The following is a 26891-nucleotide window of genomic DNA, read 5'->3' as shown; positions in this document are numbered from 1 at the left end:
CTCAGTAGTTTGGTAGGAGTCTGTACCTGTTAAGACAAATCACACCAGAGAATCAAATCAAAACAAAATACGAAAAAGCGGTTCCTGCCACAGGAGCCTGGCCTCCAGCAGTAGGCAGCCTGAAGTGATGGAGATCAGTTGCCAATCTTTTCTTTCCTCTTCCAGCCCTTTTTTCTGATAGTCCCTCACAAAGAACATAATCCGCGATATTCCATGAAAAGAAATCTTAGTCATTGTACGGAAAAGGTCAGGACAAGGAGTGAAGGCTCTTTGGGAGAGGTTCTTGCAGCCATCAGCTCTCCACCATCCAGAAGCCATGGATAGGACTTTCTTTTGAGTGGAGAGCCATACAGTAGAGTATGTTTTCATGTGTTTTCTTTTCACCTTTGTCCTGTAGTCTTTTTTTTTTTTAAGATTTTATTTATTTATTTGACAGAGACACAGCGAGAGAGGGAACACAAGTAGGGGGAGTACGAGAGGGAGAAGCAGGCTTCCTGCTGAGCAGGGAGCCCAATGCGGGGCTCAATCCCAGGACCCTGGGATCATGACCTGAGCCGAAGGCAGACGCTAAACGACTGAGCCACCCGGCGCCCCTGTCCTGTAGTCTTTGAGGTTATCAGCTTTCCCAGCCTCAACCCCCTTCTGGGTGGGCGGGGGGAGGGCATGGTTATACTGAATTTCCCAGTCACCTTGTTTCCAGGAATAATCTTGTGATTTTTCAGCCCAATTGATGTGTTTATTAGATTTGATTTGTTTGCCAGACACTTGAAACTACTTTTTTGGTGTATCAATTTTTTGGCTTCAGTATTGATTCCAAGCAAACTTTGGTTCTAGAGGTCTGAGAACTCATTACTTTTTTTTTCTTTAGCTTTTGTAGCATATACTAGTTAATAATCTCATGTGTTCATAGGAAAATGACATAATTTTACATTTTTTTGTTAGCTGGTCTGTATTGCAAATATACTGTATCCCTTGAGATTATCCATCAGTTATATAAACTATAGTGTAGTGAAATATGTTGCTGCAATAACAAATAAATGAATATGATATGTGAGAAAAACACAGGAGAAATGGTGTTAAATAATTCACATTAGAGTTATTTTAACTGTCTATGTTAAATTGGGAAAAGCTGCTGTTTTTATTGGAATAAACAAATCAAATTTATTTGTGACTCTTGACTTTTGACTTGCAGCCTGTATTAGCCTAGTGTTCATTCCAGACTGATAAGTGTTCTTTCAGAGATGAGATTTTTCAGGGAGAGCATATTTACAGGACTCATACAGTGGAGAAGGTGTTTTCTTTGTAAAATATTGACGAGGATAAACTAAATGATGTTAACATACTTAGTCTTATAGTACTACCTGAGAACTTCTAAAACTTAAGATATTGAAGAGAGGTTCTTGGCTTTCATCTAGTGATTACAAAGAATTAATTTATGATTTGAAATGTTCAACAGAATGCCAGAGTTTCCATATGAATTGGGTGAATTAATTTCAAATTCTCTTGGTACAGAGTTCTACTTATGTCCATTTTTTACAGATTTTATTTATATTGGCAGAATCCATTATAGAAGATGCCATTATCTATAAAATTTAGGCTGCCTGGTCTCTCATTCGTGGGACTATCATAACTTTTTTGAGACACCTATTACGTATAGTTGGGATTGTAAAGAAATATGACATTGCTTTTACACTCCAGCAACTTAAAACATTAGTCAAAAGCTGAAACAAATACAGAGATGTTTACGAACCTATCTCCATATATTTTGATATAAACCTTTAAATTAGTAACTGACAATGCAACATTAGCCTGTTTGAAAGAGGCTTATAAAAATGCTAGTGAATGTATTTTCTTGTAAACATCTAAAAAGCAGTATAACCTGGCAGGAGATATTAAAAGCCATGCTTGTATGTGTGTATGCTCATGGGCACATGCATGCCCCCAGACACACACACACACACACACACACACACACACACACACACACTTCGGAAGACTTTATTTTAAAAAAGATAAGAAATGCCAGGCATTGAATGGTAATATAAGAAGAATGGACATTGGAGGAAGCCATAATGTAACTAGGCCTTGAGGGGATGGAAATACAAACCTAATATTGTTCCTGGTTCACTTACTATAGCAAATAAATCTTGAGACTGAATCCTTTCTTTCAAGTATTGATTTTGGTTTAAGTTGAAAGCAAAGAGGTCAATAGTAGAAAGCTTCAGATATTATATAATTAACAGGCAAATTGGTTCCAGCATGAAGACTTCTTGATTCCCTTTCTGTGCTAATTCCCCTAACGGATTGAGTCATAGAATTTAGAGGTCAACTAATCAGTCTTCCTGTTTTGCAGATTGGAAAATTGAGGACCAGAGGAGAAATACAGGATTAGACCGCCACGTCTTTTCCTTTGTAGTCCATTGTACTTTTTTCATTATGTTATTTTATTTTTCCCCTCACCTCCTTGGTTGAACTCTGGCCTTCAAATTAAATGAACCAGAAGCAACCTCAGGTTTGCATTTCTGTCATCCTTTATTTAAGCCTAATTACTCTGAGGATGTTTTTCCCATTCTCCGTGGTGAAACTAGTAGGTAGGTAAACTTAGTTTAACCAAGGATTTGTAGATTTAGCACCCTCTTGCTCTTCCTGCAAGGTGTTTCATGGATTCAGATGTTATGGATTTGAAACTTGTTTTCAGTATTTCATCTCTTCTCTGTGGTCTCTGATGTTCAAATAAAACTGAATCTTAATGTAATTTGTACAGGTATTACAAGCAATGGGATACCCAACAGGCTTTGATGCAGATATTGAATGTATGAGTTCCGATGAAAAATCAGATAATGAAGGCAAAAATGAAACAGTCTCTTCAAACTCAAGCAATAATACTGGAAATTCTACAACTGAAACCTCCAGTACCTTAGAGGTATATTTATATGTATTTTTTTCCTTAGAAAAAAAGGAGTATATGTAGACTGTAGAAAATTTGAGAGATGTGGAAAAGTATAAATAAGAAAATCAAAAGCATATACAAATGTATATATTCCAGAGATAGCCATTATTAATATTTTGGTTTATTCCCATCCAGCCTTTTTTTCTGGCAGTCATGTTTTCATGCAGTTTTACATTTTGTTTTTTTTCCACTTAACTTTAAAAAAAACCTGTAAACATAGCTGTATAGTACACAACACATGAATGTATCCTAATTTAACTAGAATTTTCCTTTTGCTGGCCATGGAAGTTCCTTCTAGTATTTCACAGTTAAAATATATCAACAATATCAACAATAACTAAAGAGTGAAAAACCAGGCCTAGCAGAGGAAATTTAGGATTATTTGAAGTTTGTGCTGAGCTGTGGGAGGCAGTGGGTCATTATGGAGCCGATCTAGCCTTGAGGAAGGCATAGCCTGATCTAGTATGTTCCTCAGACTCTGAGTAAGTCCTAACGTATGAGCTTATTGCCACAGATAATAGAATGGGACAGAAATCTAAGTACTGACTATACACAGCATTTTTGGGAATTCACGGGGTACTCATTCATTACATTCTGCATAAGAAAAATTGGCTGGGAAGTAACAGCAAGAGGTTACATTAAGTTTTTAAAAAAATTTTTTTCATTTGGGGGAATGAGATCTATCAAAGACTTAGTGGACCATAATATTTTCAGTCTACAAACCTTTTGTAGTGCCTGCTTACTGCCAGATGCTGCAGAGCCTCAAAATGTTCTCAGGCTAGAAGCACAAAAGACATATCCATAACTAATTATAATGTAATGTGATAAGTACCATGATGGCAAAGTGAACATAATAATGTAAAATCTCAAAAGAAGAAGTGATTAGGAAACTTAGACACCTGTAAAATCAAAGGGAGTAAAATGTGAGTGAAGTTTTAGGTGATGAGTAAGATTTTGCTATGTGGAGAAGAGGTGGAGAGAAGGCATTTTGGATCAAAGGAATAGGAGGTATAATGACCTGAAGTTGTGAAGGTACATGTTTGAGAGGTGCCAGGTAGGCCAGTATGGAGGGACAGATGGAGGCTGAGGCCTGTGGAATCCTTGCCTGACTTTCCATGTGATACCGTGGAGGAGCCCTGGCACCTGGCTTTTCAGAGGACCAGTCATTCACAGGTGATCGTCACAGGCACGACAAGGTGTTTTGCTGGCAGTGTTATAAATACTTAGAGAAGAAAGAGCTCATTAATTATGAGACTTAGACTGTTCAGGGGAATTAGGGGGAGAGAGAGAGAGCAGTGTGGGCTGCACTAACAGCAGCCACATGCATGTATGGTGCTTTTGGTAGGAATACATCTATGCTTTGTTTCTATATAATGTAGTAATGGCATGGGGGTCGGGGGGGAAGAAAGCCCTTATTCTTCATTTAAAATTAAAATATTAAAATGCAAATATTTATATGCCTTGACTCATTTTTATAAAAGTGATTTCAGATTTGGAAAGCAGAGAGTGATTACCATAGACCTAGGTTCACAAATTATTCATTACCTTTTAAAGATGGAGACTGGAGGGGCGCCTGGGTGGCTCAGTCGTTAAGCATCAGCCTTCAGCTCAGGTCATGATCCCAGGGTCCTGGGATCAAGCCCCCGCATCGGGCTCCCTGCTCCGCGGGAAGCCTGCTTCTCCCTCTCCCAATCCCCCTGCTTGCGTTCCCTCTCTCGCTGTGTCGCTCTCTGTCAAATAAATAAATAAAATCTTTAAAAAAAAAGAAAGATGGAGACTGGAAATTTGCTTTGCAATTAAAAAATATAGATTACAAAAACTCTTCAAGAAGTGAGGTGTTTTGTTTGTTTGTTTTTTTATTGCAGAAGACCCAGGCATGTTTATTAAACTTGTCTTGAAAAGTTGTCCAGTGTTTCATTTTTTTCCCCTACAGCATTAACCACTTAGTAAATCAGCACAGAATAGTTTATTAAGAGACTCTTGCTGTCCATTGGATTTATATGTATACATAATAATTGTTTGAGGCATTCATTTCCTCTTTTTTTTTCTTTTTTTAAGATTTTATTTATTTAGGTGGGGGGGAGAGAGAGAGCGTGCATGCTTGAGAGCATGAGCAGGGGGAGGGGCAGAGGGAGAGGGAGAAGCGACTTCCAGCTGAACAGGGAGTTCCATCTCAGGACCCTAGGATCATGACCAGAGCTGAAGGCAGTCGCTTAACCGTCTGAGCCACCCAGGCGCCCCTGGGGCATTCATTTCTTTGTTGGGTATTTCTTGAGCAATTACTATGGTAGAATTACAGACATGATCTCTAACCTCAAAAAGGGTCTTTGGGTCTCTCTCCTTTCTCAAAATTATAGGTGCAGTATTTTGTCGTTTATTTTTGGTGCTGCACTTCATTTGAGGCTTCACACTCTTACAGGAATTACTTTTTTTCTTTACTCTAGTCTTAATCCTTCCTCGAGTCAGTTCTTTCTGCTACTCCTGGCATGATTTTTCTACAACACAAATCTAATCCTGAATTTTCTAGACTAAAGTCTCTCCGTGGCTTATCATAGTTCATGATAAAGTCAAAGCTCATTTGCATGGCATGCAAAGTCCTTTATGAATTGGCGCCATCAAGGGCGTTTCTAGTCAGGTCCTATCTTCCTGTGCTCACTCCCTTATACAGCCAAACTGCGCTTCTCGCCATTTCCCGAACAGATGTTCTTTTCTTCTCTTGGGCCTTTCCACGGCTGTTTCTTCTGTCTAGAATGCCCTTCTCCTTTGTTTCCACCTTATCATGGTCTGGTGCTTACCTCTTTAAGGTTTAAGGTCAGGTTCGCATGTCACTTCCAGGAAAACTATCCTCATTGCCCTAGAAAATGATTGCTGCTTCTGTGTTTCCGTAACATACATCTGTTGTATAATATACACTGTTTTACAGTGATTATGTCTGTCCCTCCCACTATACTCTAGCTCCTTTGAGCGGGGGGTGACTGCTTTTATTCTTATTTTTAAATTTCAGAACCCATAGTCTGTAGCCTACTGTTTTTACCTTAGGTGCCCTTAAGTCTCTTTTGAGAGAACTGAGAGCTGTGTAGGAACATTTTCTTCCCATCTCCCAAGTTGAGAGTTATTTCTTCCTAACCCTAAAGATGAAAAACAGTGAATATTCAGGTGTCATGTGAATCTCAACTGTTCTGTCCACTTTGTTAGTCATTTAAAGTATTATTCTTAGATCATGAACACCACAGAGCAGACCCTAGAGTGCCATGTAATGGCAAGGCCACATTGCTCTTGAACAGTGTTGAGACAGCCCTACTTTAGGGGCAGGCTGGCTAGATGACTGACTGCCATGTTTATTGCCTGTAGAGTTTCCATACCTTTAAAGGTATTTTGTCATTTGTATGTAGAGGTGATCACATCCTAGTCCCTAAATGCTTTAAAGTGTAATTTTTGAGCCTCTTTTCAACAGAAACATAGTATAATTGTATTAATAAGAAATTTAATACTCTAAAATCTTACTTGGTTGAACCTCCTTTTAGGTAAGAACTCAGGGCCCTATCCTCACAGCAAGTGGCAAAAATCCCGTAATGGAGCTCAATGAAAAAAGAAGAGGTCTTAAGTATGAACTCATCTCGGAGACTGGTGGAAGCCATGACAAACGCTTTGTAATGGAGGTGTGTACCTAGATTCAAGCCAACCTTAGTTTTTGCCTCAAGGACATAGGCTATCCTGAGCTTATATGTAAAAAAGTTTTAGACTGAGTTAATTCTTGCGGCACTATTTGACTTTCGGTGTTTTCTGTGTTGTGATACATTTAAATTAAAACTACATAGAGGAATTGCATGGGATAATTGCAGAGTATTGTTCTTGATTTTAGGTAGAAGTAGATGGACAGAAATTCAGAGGTGCAGGTCCAAATAAGAAAGTGGCAAAGGCAAGTGCAGCTTTAGCTGCCCTGGAGAAGCTGTTTTCTGGACCCAATGCAGCAAATAATAAGAAAAAGAAGATTATCCCTCAGGTATGAGTTAAGCATTAAACCTTTGCAATACTTTTGAAAAATACTACCAAAATTAAATTTCCTTTTCTGCCTTGGTGCCACTTTAGCTTTTCTGAAGTTGTTTCTTTTTCTTGCATTTGGCATCCTTTTCTTTGGGTTAGATCATAAATACTGTAATATTCACTTTTCTCTGGTCTTCATAGGCAAATTATATATTTTAAAAAGGCTATTAGCATTATTTGGGGGCTTTCAGTCACTCTTGATGAAGTAGAGCATTGAGGGATCTGTACTTTTAGTGAGATGTTAGCATTTGTTTAGGGAAACTGCCAAGAGTATAGGGGCTTACTTTCATCAGAGTCTGCAGATGCGCTTCCATTTCCTTTCCAGTTTTGTCCTTTTGCATTATTTATTTTGTGTTTTCCTTTGGGGTGGCACAGTAGAACTTGACCCTGTGTTCTGTTCATTCCTGACAATGGGCATGTCCGTCCTGCTGAAGGCCCAGGACTGTAGAAAGGTCTTTAGAAAAGATGGCCTCCTAATTACATGTTTTTGGATAGCAGATCCTTCTATCCATTCATTTATGAATTCGCAAATATTTTCTAGTCATATACTATGTGCATGATTGTGAGGGCAAAAGAGATACATTATTAAATATAAGACAGTTCTCTCCCTGGTGGAGAATGCTGGTGCAGTAATGTCTGAATAGATTATGTGATAGAAACAAGTCAATTAAAAATGTTTAGACTAATAGAAGGAAGATTACTTAAGGTTCTGAATGAAACTGTTTAGTTTCTTTTACATACACTGAGTGCACTGGCTAAGGGTAGAGTTGATCTTGTTTTATAGACGAGGAAATGAGGCCCGAAGAGATACAGACACTGCCCTTATTACCACAGGTAACTGATGGTAGGGTCTCTTTCAGCTAGGTTCTTCTCCTTCCAAAGACCGTGGGCATTCTGTTGCATATTATAGCCATCTTAGAAATTTGTCTTGTCTTGTATTTATTGTAATAAACATTGCTTACATTGTAGGATTCAAAATATAACCAAGGGTAACTTTCACTGAGATGAAATACAAATAAAGCATTTAAATTGCACTGCTAAACACGCAGAGAGAGAAGTGGTTTTATTTCCCTAAAACCTTCCAGGAAATGTGCTAAATTAGTAGAAAGATAATTGTTAGCTTGTTTGTTTTGGTGTGTTTTTACCATGAGTTACATCTTGTATTGGGTCAGTTAATTTTAGTGTTTAAAAAGAGAGTGCAGATACGTATTAGGTAGTTAAGTTTGGTTCTAGTAGACAAGAGCTCGATTTGTGTGGAGTCACTCTACTGCTACCAGATTGTTACTTCCTGACTACTTGGACTAAACTGTGTTTTTTAAAAAAAAAAGATATCTCCATGAGGTTCACCCATTTTTAGAAATTTTCCATACTAGAAGCTCTAAAACTCATGTGTTCAATATGCTTGACGGTCAGGAGGCAGTCTATTTTGGATGTGTGGGTTGCCTTTTTTTTCAGCCAGATAGAAAAATGGCTGTTCCCTGTGCATGATACATTTGACCTTGAAACTGTCTTCTGCCCAGTTATGCTAGTGGTAGAGGTGTTCCCATGAGGAATAAAAGATGATGGCTTTTCAGTGTGAGATAAATGTGTGTATACTCTGAATGTTTAAGCTGTTTGAAATATTGTTGACTTTATTCCACCCTGAGCTCTGAGGCTCTGCACCTTGGTTATAGGAGGGAATTCTGGTAGTTTTTAGTTTGAATTTTTGTTGTGTCTTTATATTTAAAAAATAAGTATAATGTTTCATTTAAAACTAGATATTCTTGATTTTCTTAAAATTTCAGTTTTAGAAAGGGATGTTTTAGCAGCCCTCTGTTCTGTTTGTCCTTATCTAGTATACTTTTCAGAGTTTGCTGTTTTCTCAATTGCTCTTTCTCCTCTGAAGTAAAACAAAGAGGATATCATTATCCTCATTGTATAATTAGTGGGAGACTCCGATAGACATAAAGATTTGTGATTTTTACCAGAGTCCCATGGCATTTTAGAGCAAGAGGAGACTTTAGAGGTGGTATTTCTTTAATGATTGGTACATGTACATACACATACACACATACACACATACACGTATAGCAGAAAATACAGACTCAGAGAAATCACATGACCTTCCTGGAGTTCTCATTTTTGGTCTTTCTTCATAGTTCTGTTTTTTTTGTTGTTGTTGTTATTGTTTTTTTCTTTACTCAGGTTCACAGCTAATTCTTGGTGGTTTGTTGGGTAGTTTTTGTTTGTGGGCGGAGAATTCAGTGGATTTCAAACCTAGGTATCAAGTGTCTATAATTACTTTAGTCAGGTCTAAAATGTAATGGATATAATTTGACTACGAAATTTGTGTGTAGAAAATGAACTCTTTCTGAGTAACCCTCAAGTAAAAAGAAGAAGTTATTTGCATACTTTTATAAGTGCCCAAATATTCTTCAGAAGAGCTCTGTAAGGTAGGTGTCATTTTTATTTTATAGATGATAAAGGTTCAAGGTCATAGACACTCATTGACTCATCTACAGGCTCAAGTTTCTCATAGAGGTTGTGCATTAGAGAGATGATGGGGTGTTAGTTCTTATTTCTCTCAGTAATGAAAATGTGTTATTTCTAACAGGCAAAGGGTGTTGTGAATACAGCTGTGTCTGCAGCAGTCCAAGCTGTTCGAGGCAGAGGAAGAGGAGCTCTAACAAGGGGAGCTTTTGTTGGGGCTACAGCTGCTCCTGGCTACATAGCTCCAGGTAGAGTATAGCCTGTAAGAGGTCTGCCTCCTCTTCTGGGCTTTGAAGAACAGCATCTCCTTTATTTTCCAGGGTTATACACAGTCCCTGGAAACATAACACAGGTGTAAGATGGGTGTGCACGGAAATTCAAAAGAAGAGAATCTACAGAATGTCATAGGTTTTCTCCTGGAATCTGCTGAGTGACTAGAGGTGTTCTGGAGGGAGGTGACAGATGAGGAATATTGCACTTGGTTGAGAGGACATATTTTGATAATGAGGAAGCTAACAAATACTCCACAGATTGAGGAGTGTGGACATGTGAGCAGGGTGCATTCAGCGGGGACATGTAGAGGATGGTTGGGTGTAACAGGAGAGGAAAACTGCTGGTAAGAGATTCCCTCATTGGGGTGAAGCCTAGCATTAATAGCTTTCTTTAACTCAGTGTTTGGGATCCAGCAAAGGTCTACAGAAGTACAAAAAGAGGAAAAAAAAAAAAGGGAAACTTATTTATCCAGAGCTTACTATACAACAGATACTTTGGTATAAATGATTTCACTTAATTGTTTTTTAATCCTCACAGTGTTTCCTCAAGTAGAAATTATTTCCATTTTCTAGGTGAGGGAACTAAGGTTTAATGGGAGAAGGCAGCTAGCTCAGTCTGAGACATGTAGCGAACAGCAGAGCCGAGATTTGAATGTAGGTGTTTGCAGTTCTAGAGTTTATATTCTTTCCATTTCACCACATGGCTTGAGGGAGATGGGGGAAAAGATGCCCTCCTTCTGCCTTCTGTTCTAATACTTACGTCATTTCAGCAGTAGATGTAGAGCTGTCTCATTAAAGTCAGGTCGTCTGCCCTATTGAACCTATGGAACTTTTCACTTAACAAGTAGACTGCTTGTAATTGTTGATCGGGATGAAATTGTCATAAGGATTGGATCTTATACCATCGTTATTTTTTTATGTAATATTGCTAAGAAGTTCACTTAGGTTGTGTGTGTGTGTTTGCTTTCTTCTTTTCTTTCTTTTCTCTCTCTCTCTCTCTTTCTCTCTCTTTCTCTTTCTTTCTTTCTTTCTTTCTTTCTTTCTTTCTTTCTTTCCTCTCTTTCTTTTCTTTTCTTTTCTTTTCTTTCTTTCCTTCCTTTCTTTCTTTCTTTCGAATAGACTATTTGGGAAGTTCTATGGATGATGTGGTTTTGGAATTATACTTGTAGGAATTGTCCCAGTAGGGCCAGAGCTCAAAGATGTGTATATTCACTCATTGAAATAACATGTGCCTGCTTTGGGAGTTTACTGTCGTGCAGCTTATGATGTAAAGGTGAGACAGGCCAATCAGATAAGTCACTCACTTATCAACTGAGAAGGTTGTGATGAAGGACAAGGGTATGTTCTATGAGAGAATGTAACAGAGAAACTGGGTCTAAGATTTGGGGCCTGAAGGCCTTCCCGCAAAGAAGTGACACTTGACCTGAGCTTTAGAGAGTGAGGAGGCGTTAACTTGGAGAAGACTAGGGTGGACGAGTGTTGTACACAGAGGGAACAGCATGTGCAGAGACTCTGCGCTGCTGGGCCAGGGAACTCGGCTGGTGAGGATTAGAGGAAGGCCAAATGTCTGTAGTGTGGAGAGCACTGTGTGTTTTGGGTGGGGGCTGGTGGGGAGAGACACAACAGGGACAGGGAATGATTTGAGCTAAACTAGACACTCGGAACCCCAGTCCTGGAGGCAAAGATGTGGATTTTGGCCTCAGAATGCTAAGTGTAGTGGGAAGTCGTGAAGGGCTCTAAGGAGAGAAGTGACGACATCAGACTTTTCTGTAAAGATCATCGTCTATAGTGTGAAGAATAGACTGTAGGTACAGAAGCGGATGTGAAAAGATAAGTTAGAAGGTTCTGGTAAACTCATAGCTCAGGCCAGAGACAGTGCAGGTATCTCCAGTGGGTGGGTGCAGGGAAGCAGATGGGTGGCAAGAAGCAACCGGATTGAAGACGTACTGCAGAAGCACAATTAATGGATTTAATGTGGAGAATGAAAAAGAGGGAGGTTTCAAGGATTTCTCCCAGCATTTTTAGTGAGAGGAACTGGGTCACTGAGTGTGCCGTTTAAGGAGATGGAGAATGGTGAAGGATGAGAAGGAGGAAGGGAGGAAAAGGTTCATTGGGGTTTTATTCCGTTTATGGGTCCCAAATTAAGACACTCTTCTGTGCATCTCACTGTTTCTACTGATATTTCATATTCTTTTGCCTCATCCAATCATTATTTAAAGAAAGCAGCTTTTATTAATAATAGGCAAGTTATTGAGATGAACTTTCTTGCCTTTGATTGCATGTTCAGTGGGGGCTTTGTCCATTTGGGAGTGTCTGCGGTCATGTGGTCGGGGACGCTTACCTCCCACCCATCATCTAGTGGCAGTGGTCGTGAAAGGCTTCATGTGTGTCTGCTTGTTCCCAGGCTCGTTGGCTCTGTAGTAGCTTTTCTCTTATGTCATCACATTGACCTCTGTGAGAGGCCTGTCTCGTGAAGCTTTTATTTTTTATTTTATTTTTTATTTTTTTTAAAGATTTTATTTGTTTGACAGAGAGAGACACAGCAAGAGAAGGAACACAAGCAGGGGGACTGGGAGAGGGAGAAGCAGGCTTCCCGCCGAGCAGGGAGCTCGATGCGGGGCTCGATCCCAGGACCCTGGGATCATGACCTGAGCCGAAGGCAGATGCTTAACGACTGAGCCACCCAGGCGCCCTTCTCGTGAAGCTTTTAAAAATGGAGTTCTTTTATAGCCCAGAGAAGATTCAGATTGGGTCAATTAGATTATGAATAGGTTATATGCCATTTGCAGTGTGTATTCTTGCAGCAGGGACTGTAGTAAGTGTTTTTACATACATTATTTAATTTCATTCCCCTGCCAACTCAATTACTGTGGACGACTGTGAGGCTCAGGGTGGTGAAATAACAGGCACAAAGTCACCTTGCTAGTGCAAGTGAAGTTGGGGTTCAAACCCCACAGCCTGATCGGTGGCCAGCTTAATAGTTTTAGTTTCATCTCTCTTTAAGGAGGTTTTGGTAAAACCCTTGAAACTGTAGCCTTAGTCATCCAGCTTGCTACCTTTTCCTGGAATAGATTTGATATGCAAACTTTTTAAAGTATTAATTTCTCTTTTGGCCTCAGTTCCTACTGTATATCTCCTGCTGCTGCTTTCAGCTGCATTGTATCCTCTTGAAATCTAGGATTTAGGGAGCACTAAAGACTACAATTAAGACTAAAGACTAAGGCTACATTGTATCCCCAGTTTTATGTGACTTAAGTATAGACTGAAAAGTGAAAATTTTCATCTCTCAGGAAATGTTTCCGTTAGTCCCTAAAAGCAGTTTACTTATTCAGCATACATTTGAGTGTTTTGTTTCAAGCAAGAGATTTGGACCTGGGCATTAGAAGATGATTAGCATCTGCCCCAGTGAATGCTTGAAGGTCATCTGGGGTAGGAACAGACGCTTGCATCAACGATGTGCAACATGATGCAAGCTGTAACATTGGTGGCGGTGGGGGTGCAAAAAAACAGCAAACCCAGGAAACTTCACAGAGGAGATGATATTTGATCCTGATCTACAGGATGCGTTGCAGCTGGGCAGCTAGAGAAGGAGGAAAAAAAAAAAAAATCCTTGCAAGCAGCAGAAATGATTACAGAAAAAGGGCTTGTAATGTTAAAAAGGCTTGATTTGTGTTTAGGTACAGTGTGAAGGGCCCATGTAGATTTTGTTCTATTTTAGAATCCAATTTTCCCTGAAGATTTACCCAAGCAATTTAGTATTTATATTTTTAAAGTTGTTTTATTGAAAGATTAAAGATTGTGGCTTCTGTTAGTACAGTATTTCTAATCCCTGCAGCACTATAGAGTAGCTTGGAAGATTTCTCATCTTACAGGCATGAAAAGGCAACTCAGAAGTTAAATGTTTAAGGACATATAAGAAACCAGTGCCAGAACAAATGGGCTCAAAAACTTCTCTGTTCTTCAGACTTGTTTTTATTGACAGTATGAGCCTTTTTCATAGGCACCAGAGACCAATGTCAGTTTTGCCAACATTTACTGAGAGACGCTGTGCTGGGGCCAGGAATTCAGATACCAGGAGACATGGACCTTGTCTCCGAGCCCCCAACCCGATCTGCACTTGAGACTTCAGCCTGTCCTGTCACTGCTTTCTCAAAAGACCTGGAAAGTTCTGCTTTCCAGCTTTAAAGAAATTGGTAACTTGAGTGATTCTAAGTTTAGGGAGAGGAGACAAATTTGTTCAATAAATTATATTTAGTGAGTGGTTACTATGTGCCAGATCTTCTTCCAAGTTGCGGTGATACAAAAATGTCTAAGACTTGGTGTCTGTCACTCTAGTAGGGGACACAGACATGGAGTCGATAATTGTAATACAGTGTCATAAGTGCAAGGAGAAAGACAGGATATTCTAGTAGGTCAGGAGAATGTTACAGGTCATGCTAAGCGGGAATGGAGGGTTCGGCCATTCTGGGTATAGTTCTCATTCATCCAGCATCTGGAAGAAGTCCTCAGGGCCCAAGGTGCTGGGCCAGGCAGTACTTGTGAATTGGGCTGGTACCAGTTGGTTGCCCTTTGTTCTGGACTGATTGCTTTCTTCTTCTTTGCACTAGGCTATGGCGCACCGTATGGTTACAGCACAGCTGCCCCTGCCTATGGTATGTACACCATCTTTCTGATTTCTCCTCTTAGCAGTGCTGTCACAGCAATCTAAAGCACAGTTTGTATCCAGGGTTTCTTTAAATGAATTGGAGGATCTCAGACCTGTTCATTCTAGTGACCCAACTTAAATTCCCTTTGAAAACGCCACAACCTTGTGGTTCTCGGTTTGGTTGGAGTTGCTCTTCTCTCTGCTTTGCCTGATTGAAGGACTGCTTGTTCTAATTGCCTGTTTCTGACCATATTGAAATTAAATATTTTAAGTAGTTCTTCTTACAGCCAACTTATACTCCATTCAAAGGCTACTGAAGGGCCATCCCCGGTTTCCAGCTGAACTGCTCGCCGGTTACATGGCTGCATTGAAGTCTCTGGCTTGAAACCATCTGGGTGACTTGAGTTAGGGTTAGGAAATGTTCACTTCAAATTTGTAGCCATCATCCTTTCCCATGAATTTTGCTCTAGAGGTGGCATCAGTGGGCCCCAGCGTGGTGACAGGGTGTCACCGGCAGTGTCTTTGAAGTGCTTCCCGCACAGAGTCTGTGCAGCATGTTACAAAATCATAGGAGTGTCTCCTCTCCCTCCAAAAATAAAAATAAAAGCATATGCAGAAGTGAACCTCAGTGGCCCTTTGGATAACTTTTGAATGAGGTTTATGTGGCAATGGAGGCAGTAGGTTTGGAGTCAGTGATATGCCCTTGTAGACATTTTCCCTAACTCAGGCGCTACATGTTACAGGTCAGCCATCTGCAGGATGTTTGCCATTGAGAGAAGAAGAGTGTGTGTGCACATGAGCGTGAGTGTGTGCGTGTGCACGTGTGAGTGCGTATCGGTGCGACCCTGGGCTGGGCGTGCACGTGTACAGTGGGGAAGGACCTTGAATGTCCCGCTACTCCACACGAGCCTCAGGGCCCTTCATTATGCTTTCTCTCTTCATGCATCAGCTTTTCCATTTTTGTTCAGATGAAAATGATGGGTCCTTAAGACACCGCTAAGTGGAGGCTCCATTTGATTTCATAACTGTAAAAAATAAGTAGAAAATGAACATGAACAGTTTGACCACTTTCCCCATTAAGATAGACTGGAAAGATGTGGAGAAGCTGCAAGGGTCAAACATTTGGGTGAGTCTTCTCTATGGCAAAGTACCAAGTCTGGGGTCTTATCCTTGACCTGAATGTCTCCTCTGGAATGTTCAGGTTTGGTCAGGACTTCCCCAGAGTCCCCAGATCCCCCGATGTGGGGTGATAAGGAATTGAGAACTCATTCGAGAAAATGTTTTCACCCAGAATTTGTTCTAAATTCAAATTCTCTAGCTCCTTTTGTTTTGGCCATTTGCTTTTACCATGCAGCCAACTTCCTGGATATCCTGACCACCTCATCCCTCCTGTGAATTAGGTCTGGGCAGTTGATCCAAATACATTTTGACTCACTAGTCCCATTGTGGTGTGTCTTGTGTGAGCGCCAAAGCATCTGCCTGCTAGGGCAGGTTGTTAATTCTTTGTCTCTCTTTCAGACATCGTAAGTCTCACGTTCTTTAGTACAGGTTTACTGAGAGCTGAATTTTTCTCTTTAAAACACGGGTGTGTCTAGGCTTTAAGCTGCATTCATGTTTTTCCTCAGTCTTTTTTTTAATTTTTCTCTCTTGTGCCTCCCTTTCCTCTAACATTATACTTTCACCCTGCGGCCTCTGAGCCCCCACTTCAGAAGGCTCCTCTCTTCCATGTGCCATATAACTGACTTCCAAAGCTGGTGAAATTTGATGCCCCCATTTTTCACATAAAAGATTTGGTTTTTAAATGTTACTGTGATGCCAACCTACTAAAACAATGCTTTATTTTGGCTGTAAGGTAAATATGTCTTTTGGCCTTTGTAAAGCTGTTGCATGTGGGGGTAATTTCCCTCTGATCATCTGGTGCTCTTGAACACCTGCTGTTGCTGCTTTGTGATTTCTCCATAGGTTAAATACTAGAATAGAGATAGGAGCAGATTTCAAATCATGCTTGAGTATGCAGAAGTCTGTGAGGCCACAAGAACTTGTTTATTACAAAATTAAGAAAGTAGTTAATCTTTCCAGATTTGCCACGCCAATACTGGCAGTAGCCATTAAGATAAACCCCTGGTCACGACTCCGGCTGGAGCTGTCTTTCCGGGGAGCTGAGGCCTGCACAGAAAGCTGTGCTTTGCGTCTTGACAGTCATCCCTGTTTCTCCTACAATATGTGATGTGCCAAATTGAGAACAATTATGGATTTCTAGAGTCCCTTGAGAATATTCATCAATGGCATTGCTTTTGATCTTTAGAATTCATGGCCGCTCACACAAATGAAATTGCTTTCTGAATATCATTCTTCCTGTGATATAGCCATCTTAATTTTGAGTGGAAAATACCAATTATCAAAATATTAGCAATTTCAAAATAGGAGATCTGTGAGAGGTTTGTGGGTCTCCTCCAGAATGCTTCATGTTGACTGACTAATCTGGAAAAGGTTAATGATCATTACTGTAAGATATTTTTTTACCTGAAATTTTTACTGGATTATTAAACTTATTTGGAGTCCTCTCCGTTTCTTTTCTCTGTAGGTTTACCCAAGAGAATGGTTCTGTTGCCCGTTATGAAATTCCCAACATATCCTGTTCCCCACTACTCATTCTTTTAGCAAATGACAGAAGCTAATTCCTATTGAACAACAAATACAGTACAATACAGAATGTTAGAGCAAAAGCCTTTTTATCCTGCTTTCTTTGAACACATACTTGATCAAAATTATTTGTAAAGAACATCTTTCCTACTTTTTGATTTTAACAAATGCAAATTTAGTTCTCTACAACTTGAAAACAAACAACAAGGAACTAGTTCTGTGAAACGGTACCTCACTTCCGGAAAATACCTTATACCAGCCCTTCTGTCCTAGGGAAATAAGTCTAGCAGTGCAGAGGTTGAGTCTTAGGAGGAGTATCAGATTATGTAAAATTAAATTTGTGAAGGATGTATAGAGTCTCAAACACTGATCACAAATAAACTGCTTTGTTGTAACACAGAGTACTGCCTGGTTCCTGACGCAGTCACCGAGTCTTAGCTCTGATTGATATGTATTTGCCCAGGGCACTGGAATTCGGGCTGTAGTTATTTTTTTTAATACAATAGAGACTTTTCATTTAAACTTTAACTTTGTAAATACTGAAGTGTGTAATTAAAGCCAATAAAATATGGGTTTGAATATTGTTTTAGCTTATTATTTTTGATATGTTTTGGTATCAAATTACAAGGAATTGAAAACTAATAATAACTTAGCCCTAGAAACCCATTCATTTGTAAGGAAACTGCTAAAACAAAGCAAAGGCAATTGTTAGTTTGAGCCAGTCTACTTACTTTGTAAGCCCTTTGTACTGCTGGACAAGGGCATCCCCATGAGAAAGGTATATTCTGTGATCCGAGCATTGCTTCTTAAAATGATGGCACTACCCAGAGATGGGGAAGGAGGAATGTGATTTAGTTTCCTAATTTCCAAGTTTTAAAAGAGAATAAATTAATCGATCAATCACCCTCTCTTGTTCTTGTGGCCTTCTTCACTCTGTAAGATACTGTGTTCACTTCCCTGGTTTTTTCCATGCAGATAGAAGATTAGCGATTTTTCTGGGATTCATGGAAAGGTCTCTTTTCCTCTTCAATTACATCAGAATCTAAAGCAGCAACAGGGTCCCCATAAAAACTTGCTCTTCGATTGTCCCAGTTCTTGTTGAGTGCTGCTGTGAAAAGTGACAGGTTTCAGCCATGGGTCAGCATTTATTTTTAAGTTTTTCTTAAAATTTATCTGATTAAGCTGGTGAAAAATGATCAGTTGGTAACATTGTGCTGTCCTGTTAAGGGTGCAGACCTGAGCCTTCCCCTGCATTCTCGCCTTGTTTGGAGAGCCTGTGATGTTACAGAAGGTAATGGTTTCATTAAGGTCCTCACCCCCACGAGGGCACCAGTGTGGTCCCGTGTCGAGACTTCTAAGTTGCTGTGTCTTAAAAATGTCTGTTTTTAGTACGAATTAGCTTCCCTCTTCCCTCTTAAATTCTGTTTCTCAGAGCCCAATAGTGCCCATCAGTGAGAATGGGCTTCGCAAAATATAGCAAATTTATGTACCAGATTTCTTTGGGACCGCTAAATGAGAATCAGATGGGCAATTTAAAATAAACGTTAGTGTCACTTCTCAGATGTGGATTTATTATCACAGTGGCTTGTTACTTCTGCTCCTTGACCTTTAGTCTTTATTAGTGGTGGGTGATACTTTAATAAAACCTCATCACTTGCTAGAAATAGCTGTGAACTTACCATTCTCATCCTGTGCATTAGTGGCTAGACATAAACCTGAGGGCCCATTGCAGCTGGGAGTTTTCATGTTTCACTGATTCATTTTGCTGACCTATGGATGAAACAGAGCCATCACTGAGAAGAAAAAGCATGGCTGGTAGTGTCCAGTTTTTATTAATTCAATATTTACAATAGTCCTCTCTGTGTTTGGAATACTTTTAATTGGCAGCTGCAGCCAGATTGTTATTTGAAATTGATTGTCAAATTTGCATTCCAAGTTGGAATCTCTCTGGAGATTTCTCTTTAGAAAATTATTTTGAAGTAGCTGACTCAGCTTCATAATTTAACCCCTCTATGATGGTGAAAAAGGGAGCTGTGCTGTTTTCCAACATGATGGCAGTCATTTCAAATGGTTTCTACCAAGTCTTTTTTTTTTTTTTTTAATTTTGTTGTTTGTTGGAAGTTACTAACCATGTTGTAAACCTGCCCAGTTGCTGCAAACTTTTACATTTCTCTGCTTTACTTAAAATAATTGAGCTGTCAGTCCTTTGTTAGAAGTGGTAACCATGCAAGTTCAACTGTTGAAATTTTGTAATGAATTAAGTGTCCCCCTCCCCCCCTTCTGCCCTCCCCACCCCTCCATTTTGTAATGAAAATTCCACTTACAGCTGAAAGAGCAGAGAAATATAAATGAAGCTCTTGGCTTCACCAAATTCTGTGACATTAACACCAAGTGTTGCTTCTCTGCTCTTTTCTCCACTGTAGGCGGTTTTTTCATTGACAGCCCCTATTGCCAGCCTCTGAGCGTCGCGCCACTTATTATTCACTTGGGCCCTCAAGATTTCTTCTCTGACTTCTAGAACCATCAGGTTGTCTGGCTTGAAATGGCAATTTCTGTCTTGGTCTTAAGAGCATTGTGACCCTCTGAGGCTTTCCAGCTTTCAGATACACCACTCTGACACCTTCTTTTGGAAAGCAATGACTGAGCATTTTAAAGAAGAGCAATACTTTATTCAAAGCCACGGTGTCTGTTTTAAAACCTTTCCTTTGGAAACCTAGCAATATCTGTACTTAACCCCTCCTAGCATAGTCTCTTGTCAGGGAGTTTACAGACCAATGTAGAACTTAGACTCAGTGTGTGAGCTGTGCTATCTATCTCCTGACAGTTTTTAAACTTTTGTAGCACCTAAATTGGGTAGTTGCATTCCTGACTGCGTCAGTTAGCGCTGTTATAATTTCTCAGAATTAGGGGTCCTCCTTGAAGCCATATTCTTTGCATGGGGGCTGCGCCCAGCCGGGGATGTGGCCTGCAGCCCGGGTCTCTTCTGGCTGCAGGAGCACCCCTCTCTTGTGCAAGGGAATTGGTCCAGTAGATTCCCAACATACCTCATGCTGACTAGATGCAGTGCATGGTGCGTGCAGCAAGGAGTCCCGAGTCGTTTGTAGTCTTTCTGAAATCGTTAACCTGGGAACAAACCACTTACAGATTTTTCTGCTTTTAGCCTTTCCTTCTTTTTTTAAAATTCGGGTGAATGTTTGAAAATCATGAATCAGTCAGTCACCGTTATTAATTGAAGAGCTGGGAATACCTCGTTAATGTATTTTTAAAACTAGTGTTGGACCCTCTGTGTATTTCAGGTTAATACTTTTAAGCAGTTTTCAGCACGTTTATCTCACTTTATTCTCGTTCTCCTCGGACCTTCGTAGCCATATCACTTGTATAAAATAGGCTGAGATCTAGTGACTGTAAGCTGTGGTCTCAGTAAACAAAGGTAAGCTCTTTTATTTTCTGATTAAAGAGAAAAATAACTAAAAGTCAATGAACACAACGTGCATATATGACAATCATACAGGATGTGTTTGATCTCCTAGGTCTTATGTCATCATATTACCTTTAAAATTTTTATGATCTAAATGTAAAATAGTTATTTTCAGCATTTGTTTTAATACCCTTGTAATTACTTTTTATTCAAGAGAGACATTTCACTTTTACGAGTTAAATGTGTATATGTGTGTAGAAACTTATGATATTACATATATGTGAATTACACACACGGACATGTTTAAATAAAAGAATTTGGTGGTGGGAAGAGTTCACCTAAGAAGACTTTAATGTCAGGGCACCCTTTTGGCCGAAGTGCTAGAATTCCATAAGCAGCAAGACTGGTAACAATGCTGGTAGGATCCATTTATATGTAGCTGTTACACAAGCAGAGGATCAAAGTGCCAATTTCTCAAGGAGAGAAGCTTCTCTGAGAAATGAAAATCTCTGATCTGTGTTGTATGCCCTAATACAACAGCAAGAAGCCATAAAAAGAAAAAGCAATAGAAAATGAAAAAAAAAAAACAAAAACCAAAATATTAAGGTAACTATGGAAAAATATGTAATTGACTGAGTTAAGCTAACTATTTGCAGAACCAACTTTGCAAGACTCAGAATGGTAAATACCCAGTCTGCAGAGACTAAATAGACAATTCATCTGTCTTTTCCAGGTTAGGTAGCTAGATGATTGATTTCCCAACCTTATCAGCCATCATGGAGTTCATTTAAAAGATGTGAGGGTCAGGCCAGATATTTTAGTAAGGGTTTGCTTCATTTAGTGTGTCCCATAAATACATTTCATATGTGTTAGATGTTCTTTGCTGAGGCCGTATTTGATATATAGAGATTAAAATGAATTTTGTGTTTTATTTGTCTCTAAGTAGCAATTTTCTTGTTATTACTAACTTTGAAGGTTGCTGGAACAACGTTTTTTCCCCATGCAGTATCTGTATGTACGTCGAATGTGGCTTTGGCATCTATAGAAGGTTGTATGAGGTCTAGCTGACTAGTACTACGTACACTCCAGTCCTCATCGAGCAGCCGAGTGCCCTTACGTGCCGGGTCCTTCTCTGGGTACTAGCGAAACAGAGGCTCTGCCCGGTGAAAACATGCAAGTCTGAGAGTCTCCTTGTTGGTGGAATTGGGCTGATTATAAATCTCCTAGGTTGGGACACAAATGATGCAGTAGCAGCATCAAAAGATAATTAACTTGGTTAGTAGTTTATTTATAGATTATTTAATATTATAGGCCCTCTGACATCACTGAACTGGCCATCATTTGGAAATACACTCATTTTAAGTATTTCCCTGGCAGTTTTGAGAGCCTGAAACCAACTCTGGTTTACGTTCATGGACCTCTCTCCAAGTAAGTGAACGGAATGAAATGAAGAACAAATATTCCAGTCCTTTTTAAGCAGTTTTTGTAGTATAGCAGACACCATAGTGGTTGCTTTAAACACTGACCACATTTTTTCGATGACAGGTGATCGTGCTTATAATCAATCATTCATTATAACTTACCTGTTTATTAGATTTCTTTAATAACTGCGGTGGAGGCAAATCTTCAGTAGTGAGTTAGGGGAACGAACTAAGATTTGCAGATGTGCCCCTGCCCTTGCATCCAGCAGTTAGATTTCTAGGAATCTAGAGCCCTGGGAACTAGGGACATTAGGAGCAGTTAAAGCTGAAAACCTGCTCTGTGAGTGGTCCTCCTGCACCTCCCACTCAGCACAGGCCCGTGCGTCCTGGGGCGGGGGGTCTCTCTCGAGTCCTCAGAGCAAGAAAGGTCCTGCGGTATTTGTCCTTGCAAGCTATAAGGATCTGATGCCACACAGTGACCGTAGGTTTCTCAGTGTTGCTAGGAGGCCTGGAAGGGAGATAGGTGCTAAATGAATAACAGCCACAGCGTCGGGAAACTACCTCCCGCCGAGATGAGTTTCAGTGTTGATGGTTCTCTAGCAGCAACTTACAGAGCACAAGCTAGGACTTCTTATGTAAGAATAAGTCTCTTTCCCTTCCTCATCCCATCTTCCAGAAAGACCGTTTTAAGTCAAGAATTCAAGTTGAGTTAGTTGTAAGAATAGATATCCTTTCCCACATTATCATTTTAGGTAGGAGCTAACAGCTCCCATTGATACTGGATGCAGTGATCTTTGGAGATTTTAAAAAATAGCTCCATAGTGCAAATTAGGTTATGTAAGCTTTACAGCACAGCTAGAAATAGGGAATAGAAATCATGTGGGAATCTGGGCCAAAGTATTTCTCTCCCTCCAGCAAATTCCTGTGGGGCTTGGGGATTAGATGAGTTAGTACACGTAGAGTGCTTGGAATAGTACCTGGTGCATAGTAGGTACTCCGTAAATGCTGACGGTTCCTACCACGGTTGGCTGAAGGGACAGAAGGTATGTGAGGGAGGCAGCAAGACTGTGCTGGTGGGTAGCGGAGAAGTGAGCACATGGCCTGCTTGGGGGGGTAGGGGGGTAGCTGCATTGGTTCCTTGGTATTTGCAGGCTGGGGGTGCTCCCACACTTTGAGAGAGGACCCCTAAACAGGAAGCATAAGGCAAACACTTAGAGAGGTAGTGTGGGGAGGTCGCTGCAGATCCCCGCTGACTGAAAATGCTCGTGTTTCTGCTGTGGTGGACTCACTGGCCGGTCTGCTGCCAGGGGGCCATATGTACTCGCTTGGGCATTTCAGTGTGCTTGGAACTTCAAAACGGCTGAGCTTAGAATATCAGCCTGCTGATTCCAACTTTCCTCCCAGTGCATTAATAAGAAAAAAAGAGGTGTGTGATTACAGCTAGCCCTGGAATCCAACATCCAGAGCTCACCAGTGTTTGGCAGGTAGAAAGCAAGTTATTATAAACCACGGGAAGAGGAGTCTGGGTGGTGTGCTTAGAGGGCCGCTGACTCCCGTGCGTCTCTTTGTAGCATTCCTGCAGCTTCTCTCTCCTGGTGTGCTTCAACGCTTTGGGACACATGGGCACTCATCCGCACAGGACGCCTCCCCTGCGTGTTAATCTTAGAAAAAACACATCTGCCTGTCCATCCATCTCTTTCTCTTTTCAGTAAAAGGAAAAATGGGTAGATGGTGAGCCGGCGCCGTTGGTTGAATATACAGCTTGCTGTCTCTTTCTGCGCAGGTGCAGGCATCCCTGTCTGTTGGCAGGTGGTACGCTAGGTGGGGATTCCAGATTCAGTTCTCTCTCTCTTTAGGTTGAATTCTGTGACGCTCTAAGTTTATAAAAACTGTAGACAAGGACTGAGCATTACCTTTAAAGGCAAATAAGATGGATTGGCGTGATAGTCAAGAGGCTTTTTTTTTTCTTCTTTTAATGGTACCAACGGTCTGTCTTTATTGTTTGCAACAGGAAGTGAAAGAAGAGGGGACACAACAGCCCCAGCTCCAGGGGAAACTCCAAAGACCTTACTCTCTCACTGTAGCCCCAAAGCAAGAGGCTTTTCTTAAATCCAAGAGATATTTGTATAAATAATGTCCTGGCAGAAGTCACCCCATTCCACAGCTGTGGCTGTTTGGTGGAATCTTTGCCTCATTGAGCCAAGGTTGAGGGAGGGCCTTTCTTTTTCCTTCCCCCCCCCCCCCCCCCCCCCCCCCCTCCCCCCGGCTTTGACCAGTCAGTTTTAACATCTTAATTCCTTGGTCCTTCTAAGGAGGGTCTTTGTCTTTCTTGGCAGAACTTAGCCATTCTCCGAACTCTGCTGCCTTTGCTGGGGGGCTTCGTGGAGATTGCCGCCATCTGCCTGGGCAGCTTAAGGGAGACTGGGTAGCGTGTCCCAGCCGGAGATGTATGCTCGTACCTCTCCTGCTGCTTCTGGTCCACAGGACGTAACATTAGCCTGGCTGCTGTGCAGACATTCTCTTAGCACTGCCTCGGGGCCCAGTCTCTCAGCCTTGGTCTGGCTTCGAAGACCTACCTGGATCCTCTGTGAGGTTGGGATGAGTGGTCTCTGCATTTACCTGTCAGCTAAATGTTTTCAGGTAATGAAGTCAATAATAGCCTTCAGTTTAAGTTATTTTGGGCTGTGGGCAGCAGTAGATTGAAGGAACAGAAGAAAGAAAAGGAAGAAATGCTCAAATCGCTCTCTTGTGTGGGCCGGGCACTCGGACATTCTTCTCCAACAACCTTCTCAGAGGTGGAATCTTATTTTACAAGAGAAGAGACTGAGGCTCAGAGTTAAGCACTAGAGCTAGGGATGAAACCCCACTCTGTTCGATGCCAAAGCCTCTTTCCACCACACCATGCATGCTGTGCGTGCTGTGTGGCCAAAGGGGAGGGGAGCGCCGTGTGGCAGGAAGGACGTGTGCAGGCAGTGGGCTGGGCCAAACGGGGCCTCCGGGTCACAGGGTCTTGGCTGATAGGCTCCTGTGCTGGAAGCCAGGCTCTCTGACTTGAAGTTGTTCTGGACCAGATATCCTGGCCTTTTAAAAATAGGGCTATTTTTTATTGGACCAATTGGGTAAGTTGTTGAACAAACCGGAAAGACAGGCTAGAAGATTCGAGTAAGGTGTGGCTGCATAAACAAAGGAAACGCTTATATTTCAAGCTTGTTTTTCTGTTTGAATATCAATGAGAACTTGAGGTCTGTGTCTGCATTCAGCTAATGCTTTCTGAGGCGACGCTCTGCCTGGCCTGAGACTGGTGATGGGGATGCCTTAGAAGATTTGAGCCAGACCCTAAAGCCTGGCGAGCTTTTGACTCACGGGGTAAAAAGAAGAGAGGGTCCTGGAGGGCCGGCAGCCCAGGTTTGGGGTGTGCTGGGGGGCTGTCCCCGTGCTAAGCACAGCTGGGGGAGTGGCAGGTGGCGGGGGCCTGTTCTGATCAGCAGGACTTTCCCTGGACGAGGCTTCAGGACAGGCTGCCAGCCTGGAGGCAGCAGGCAGCCCCCTAGGCTTGGCAGTGCTTGGTGAGCCCCTCTGGGGTGGCTTGGAGTTCTGAGCCGCTCTGCTGCTCCCGTCTGCGTCTCCCGCTGCCGCACACCAGGCCGCAGGCTCCTTGGCCGATGATGGCCTCCTGGCTCTCTGCCTGAGGGATGGAGGCCGAATCCTCTCCAGGGCAGAACGGTCCTCCCTCACCGCAGGGCATGGTCCCTGGCAGTTGGCCGTTTCTCGGCGCCACCTGCCATGATGCTGGCGGGGAGCAGGAAGAAGGAACTGTTTTACACCCAGGTTGCCCGAGTTCCAGAACAGTGACTTGTGTGTGAGGAGAGTGAGTACCTGGCACAGCACTGCCTTAGCTGATCTTTCCCAGCGGCCACCCCACGTCTGGCGCTGCCCCTACGGTTTGGACAAGCCACAGCGCGCGCACTGCTGTTCCCACTGCGCAGGCAAGGACGTGGAAGCCCAGACACCTCGCCAAACCACCCAACTTGTTTGTGGCAAAACACTGTGGCTCCAAATAAGTGAGTTTTTAACCACACAGAAGAAATAACATGCCTGCCACTGTTTTTGGAGCTAACAGAAGCCCGTTCTTAGGGATGAGATTTGAATTCTACCACAACTGTGGGACCTAGAAATGATCTCCTTTTACAGATGAGGAAATGGAGGCTTAGCCACAGTGACTGCCCACAAATTATACAGCCTGTCACCGGCGGGGCCCCCCAACGTGATAGTGCTCGCTGTGCGCAGTGCTGGTGGTTGGGGTCCCTGCGGGGCACTGCCGCCCGCCCCATTTCCCAAACCGCCTGGCTCCCGGGTCCCCTGCTCGCTGTGATGCATTCCACGGACCTCTCGTCCACGCTTCTGGACTAGATCCTTTGTGGTTTGAAACAAAATAAGCAAAAACTTATGCTTCCCCCCCCCCCCCGCCATGTGGGGAAAAAAGAATCCAGACTTCAGGCTTACTCTTTCTCTGGTTCCTTTGGAGAACTGTTTGTGAGCTCGCCCCCGGGCCAGGGGATTGACTGGTTAGCCTCAGCTCCCTCTGTTTCCATACCATCTTTTTGCACTGTAACTGAACTCCGTAACGAAGTGCAAACCAGTGATTGCTATTGGAGAGACCCCCAAGGGTTGGTGGGGGGTGCAGTGTGCTGTTAGAAGTGTATTTTCTATATTCAGCTTCATCCATGTTTTGGCTGTCGTCTGTCGCCTATCCCTGCCTAGGCCTTCAATGTGTGCTCCAACCAGAGGGGTCACCCTCACAGTGACACATTGCTCGAGTGCTCTGATGCTGGGATCTCACTGGACCCTTCATAATGGAGATGGTCTCAGAAGTTGCTCAGCTTTTTAACACCCCTCATGTCCTTAGAGGCTACATAAGGGAAATATTGTGGACATCTAGGAGGTGAGAAACCTCTGGAAGGTGGCACCTGGGGAACTCTGGAAAGCTGAAAGCCCCTCAAAATGAGATTCATTGAGGCTGGGGAAGGAG

The 26891-nt window shown here is 41.9% G+C and overlaps 1 protein-coding gene across 4 annotated transcripts in view; it reads left to right on the top strand.

Moving 5' to 3' along the window:
* The window catches only part of STRBP (spermatid perinuclear RNA binding protein), a 132275-nt gene extending 108165 nt beyond the window's left edge, over positions 1 to 24110 (top strand). The window contains exons 13-18 of one of the 4 annotated variants that reach the window (XM_032418610.1): positions 2765 to 2923; positions 6475 to 6609; positions 6813 to 6953; positions 9588 to 9711; positions 14343 to 14387; positions 20320 to 24110. In XM_032418610.1, the coding sequence (XP_032274501.1) occupies positions 2765 to 2923; positions 6475 to 6609; positions 6813 to 6953; positions 9588 to 9711; positions 14343 to 14387; positions 20320 to 20324 (609 nt within the window). In that variant the 3' untranslated portion in view covers positions 20325 to 24110. The other 3 variants (XM_032418608.1, XM_032418609.1, XM_032418611.1) reach the window with 3 other exon arrangements.
* Positions 24111 to 26891: the final 2781 nt, after the last annotated feature.

The sequence above is a fragment of the Phoca vitulina genome, unplaced genomic scaffold, assembly GCF_004348235.1.
Source record: "Phoca vitulina isolate PV1807 unplaced genomic scaffold, GSC_HSeal_1.0 scaffold21, whole genome shotgun sequence".
Classification (NCBI taxonomy): domain Eukaryota; kingdom Metazoa; phylum Chordata; class Mammalia; order Carnivora; family Phocidae; genus Phoca; species Phoca vitulina.
Note: the sequence above shows the minus strand (reverse complement) of the source record. Positions and strands in the feature narration are given on the sequence as shown.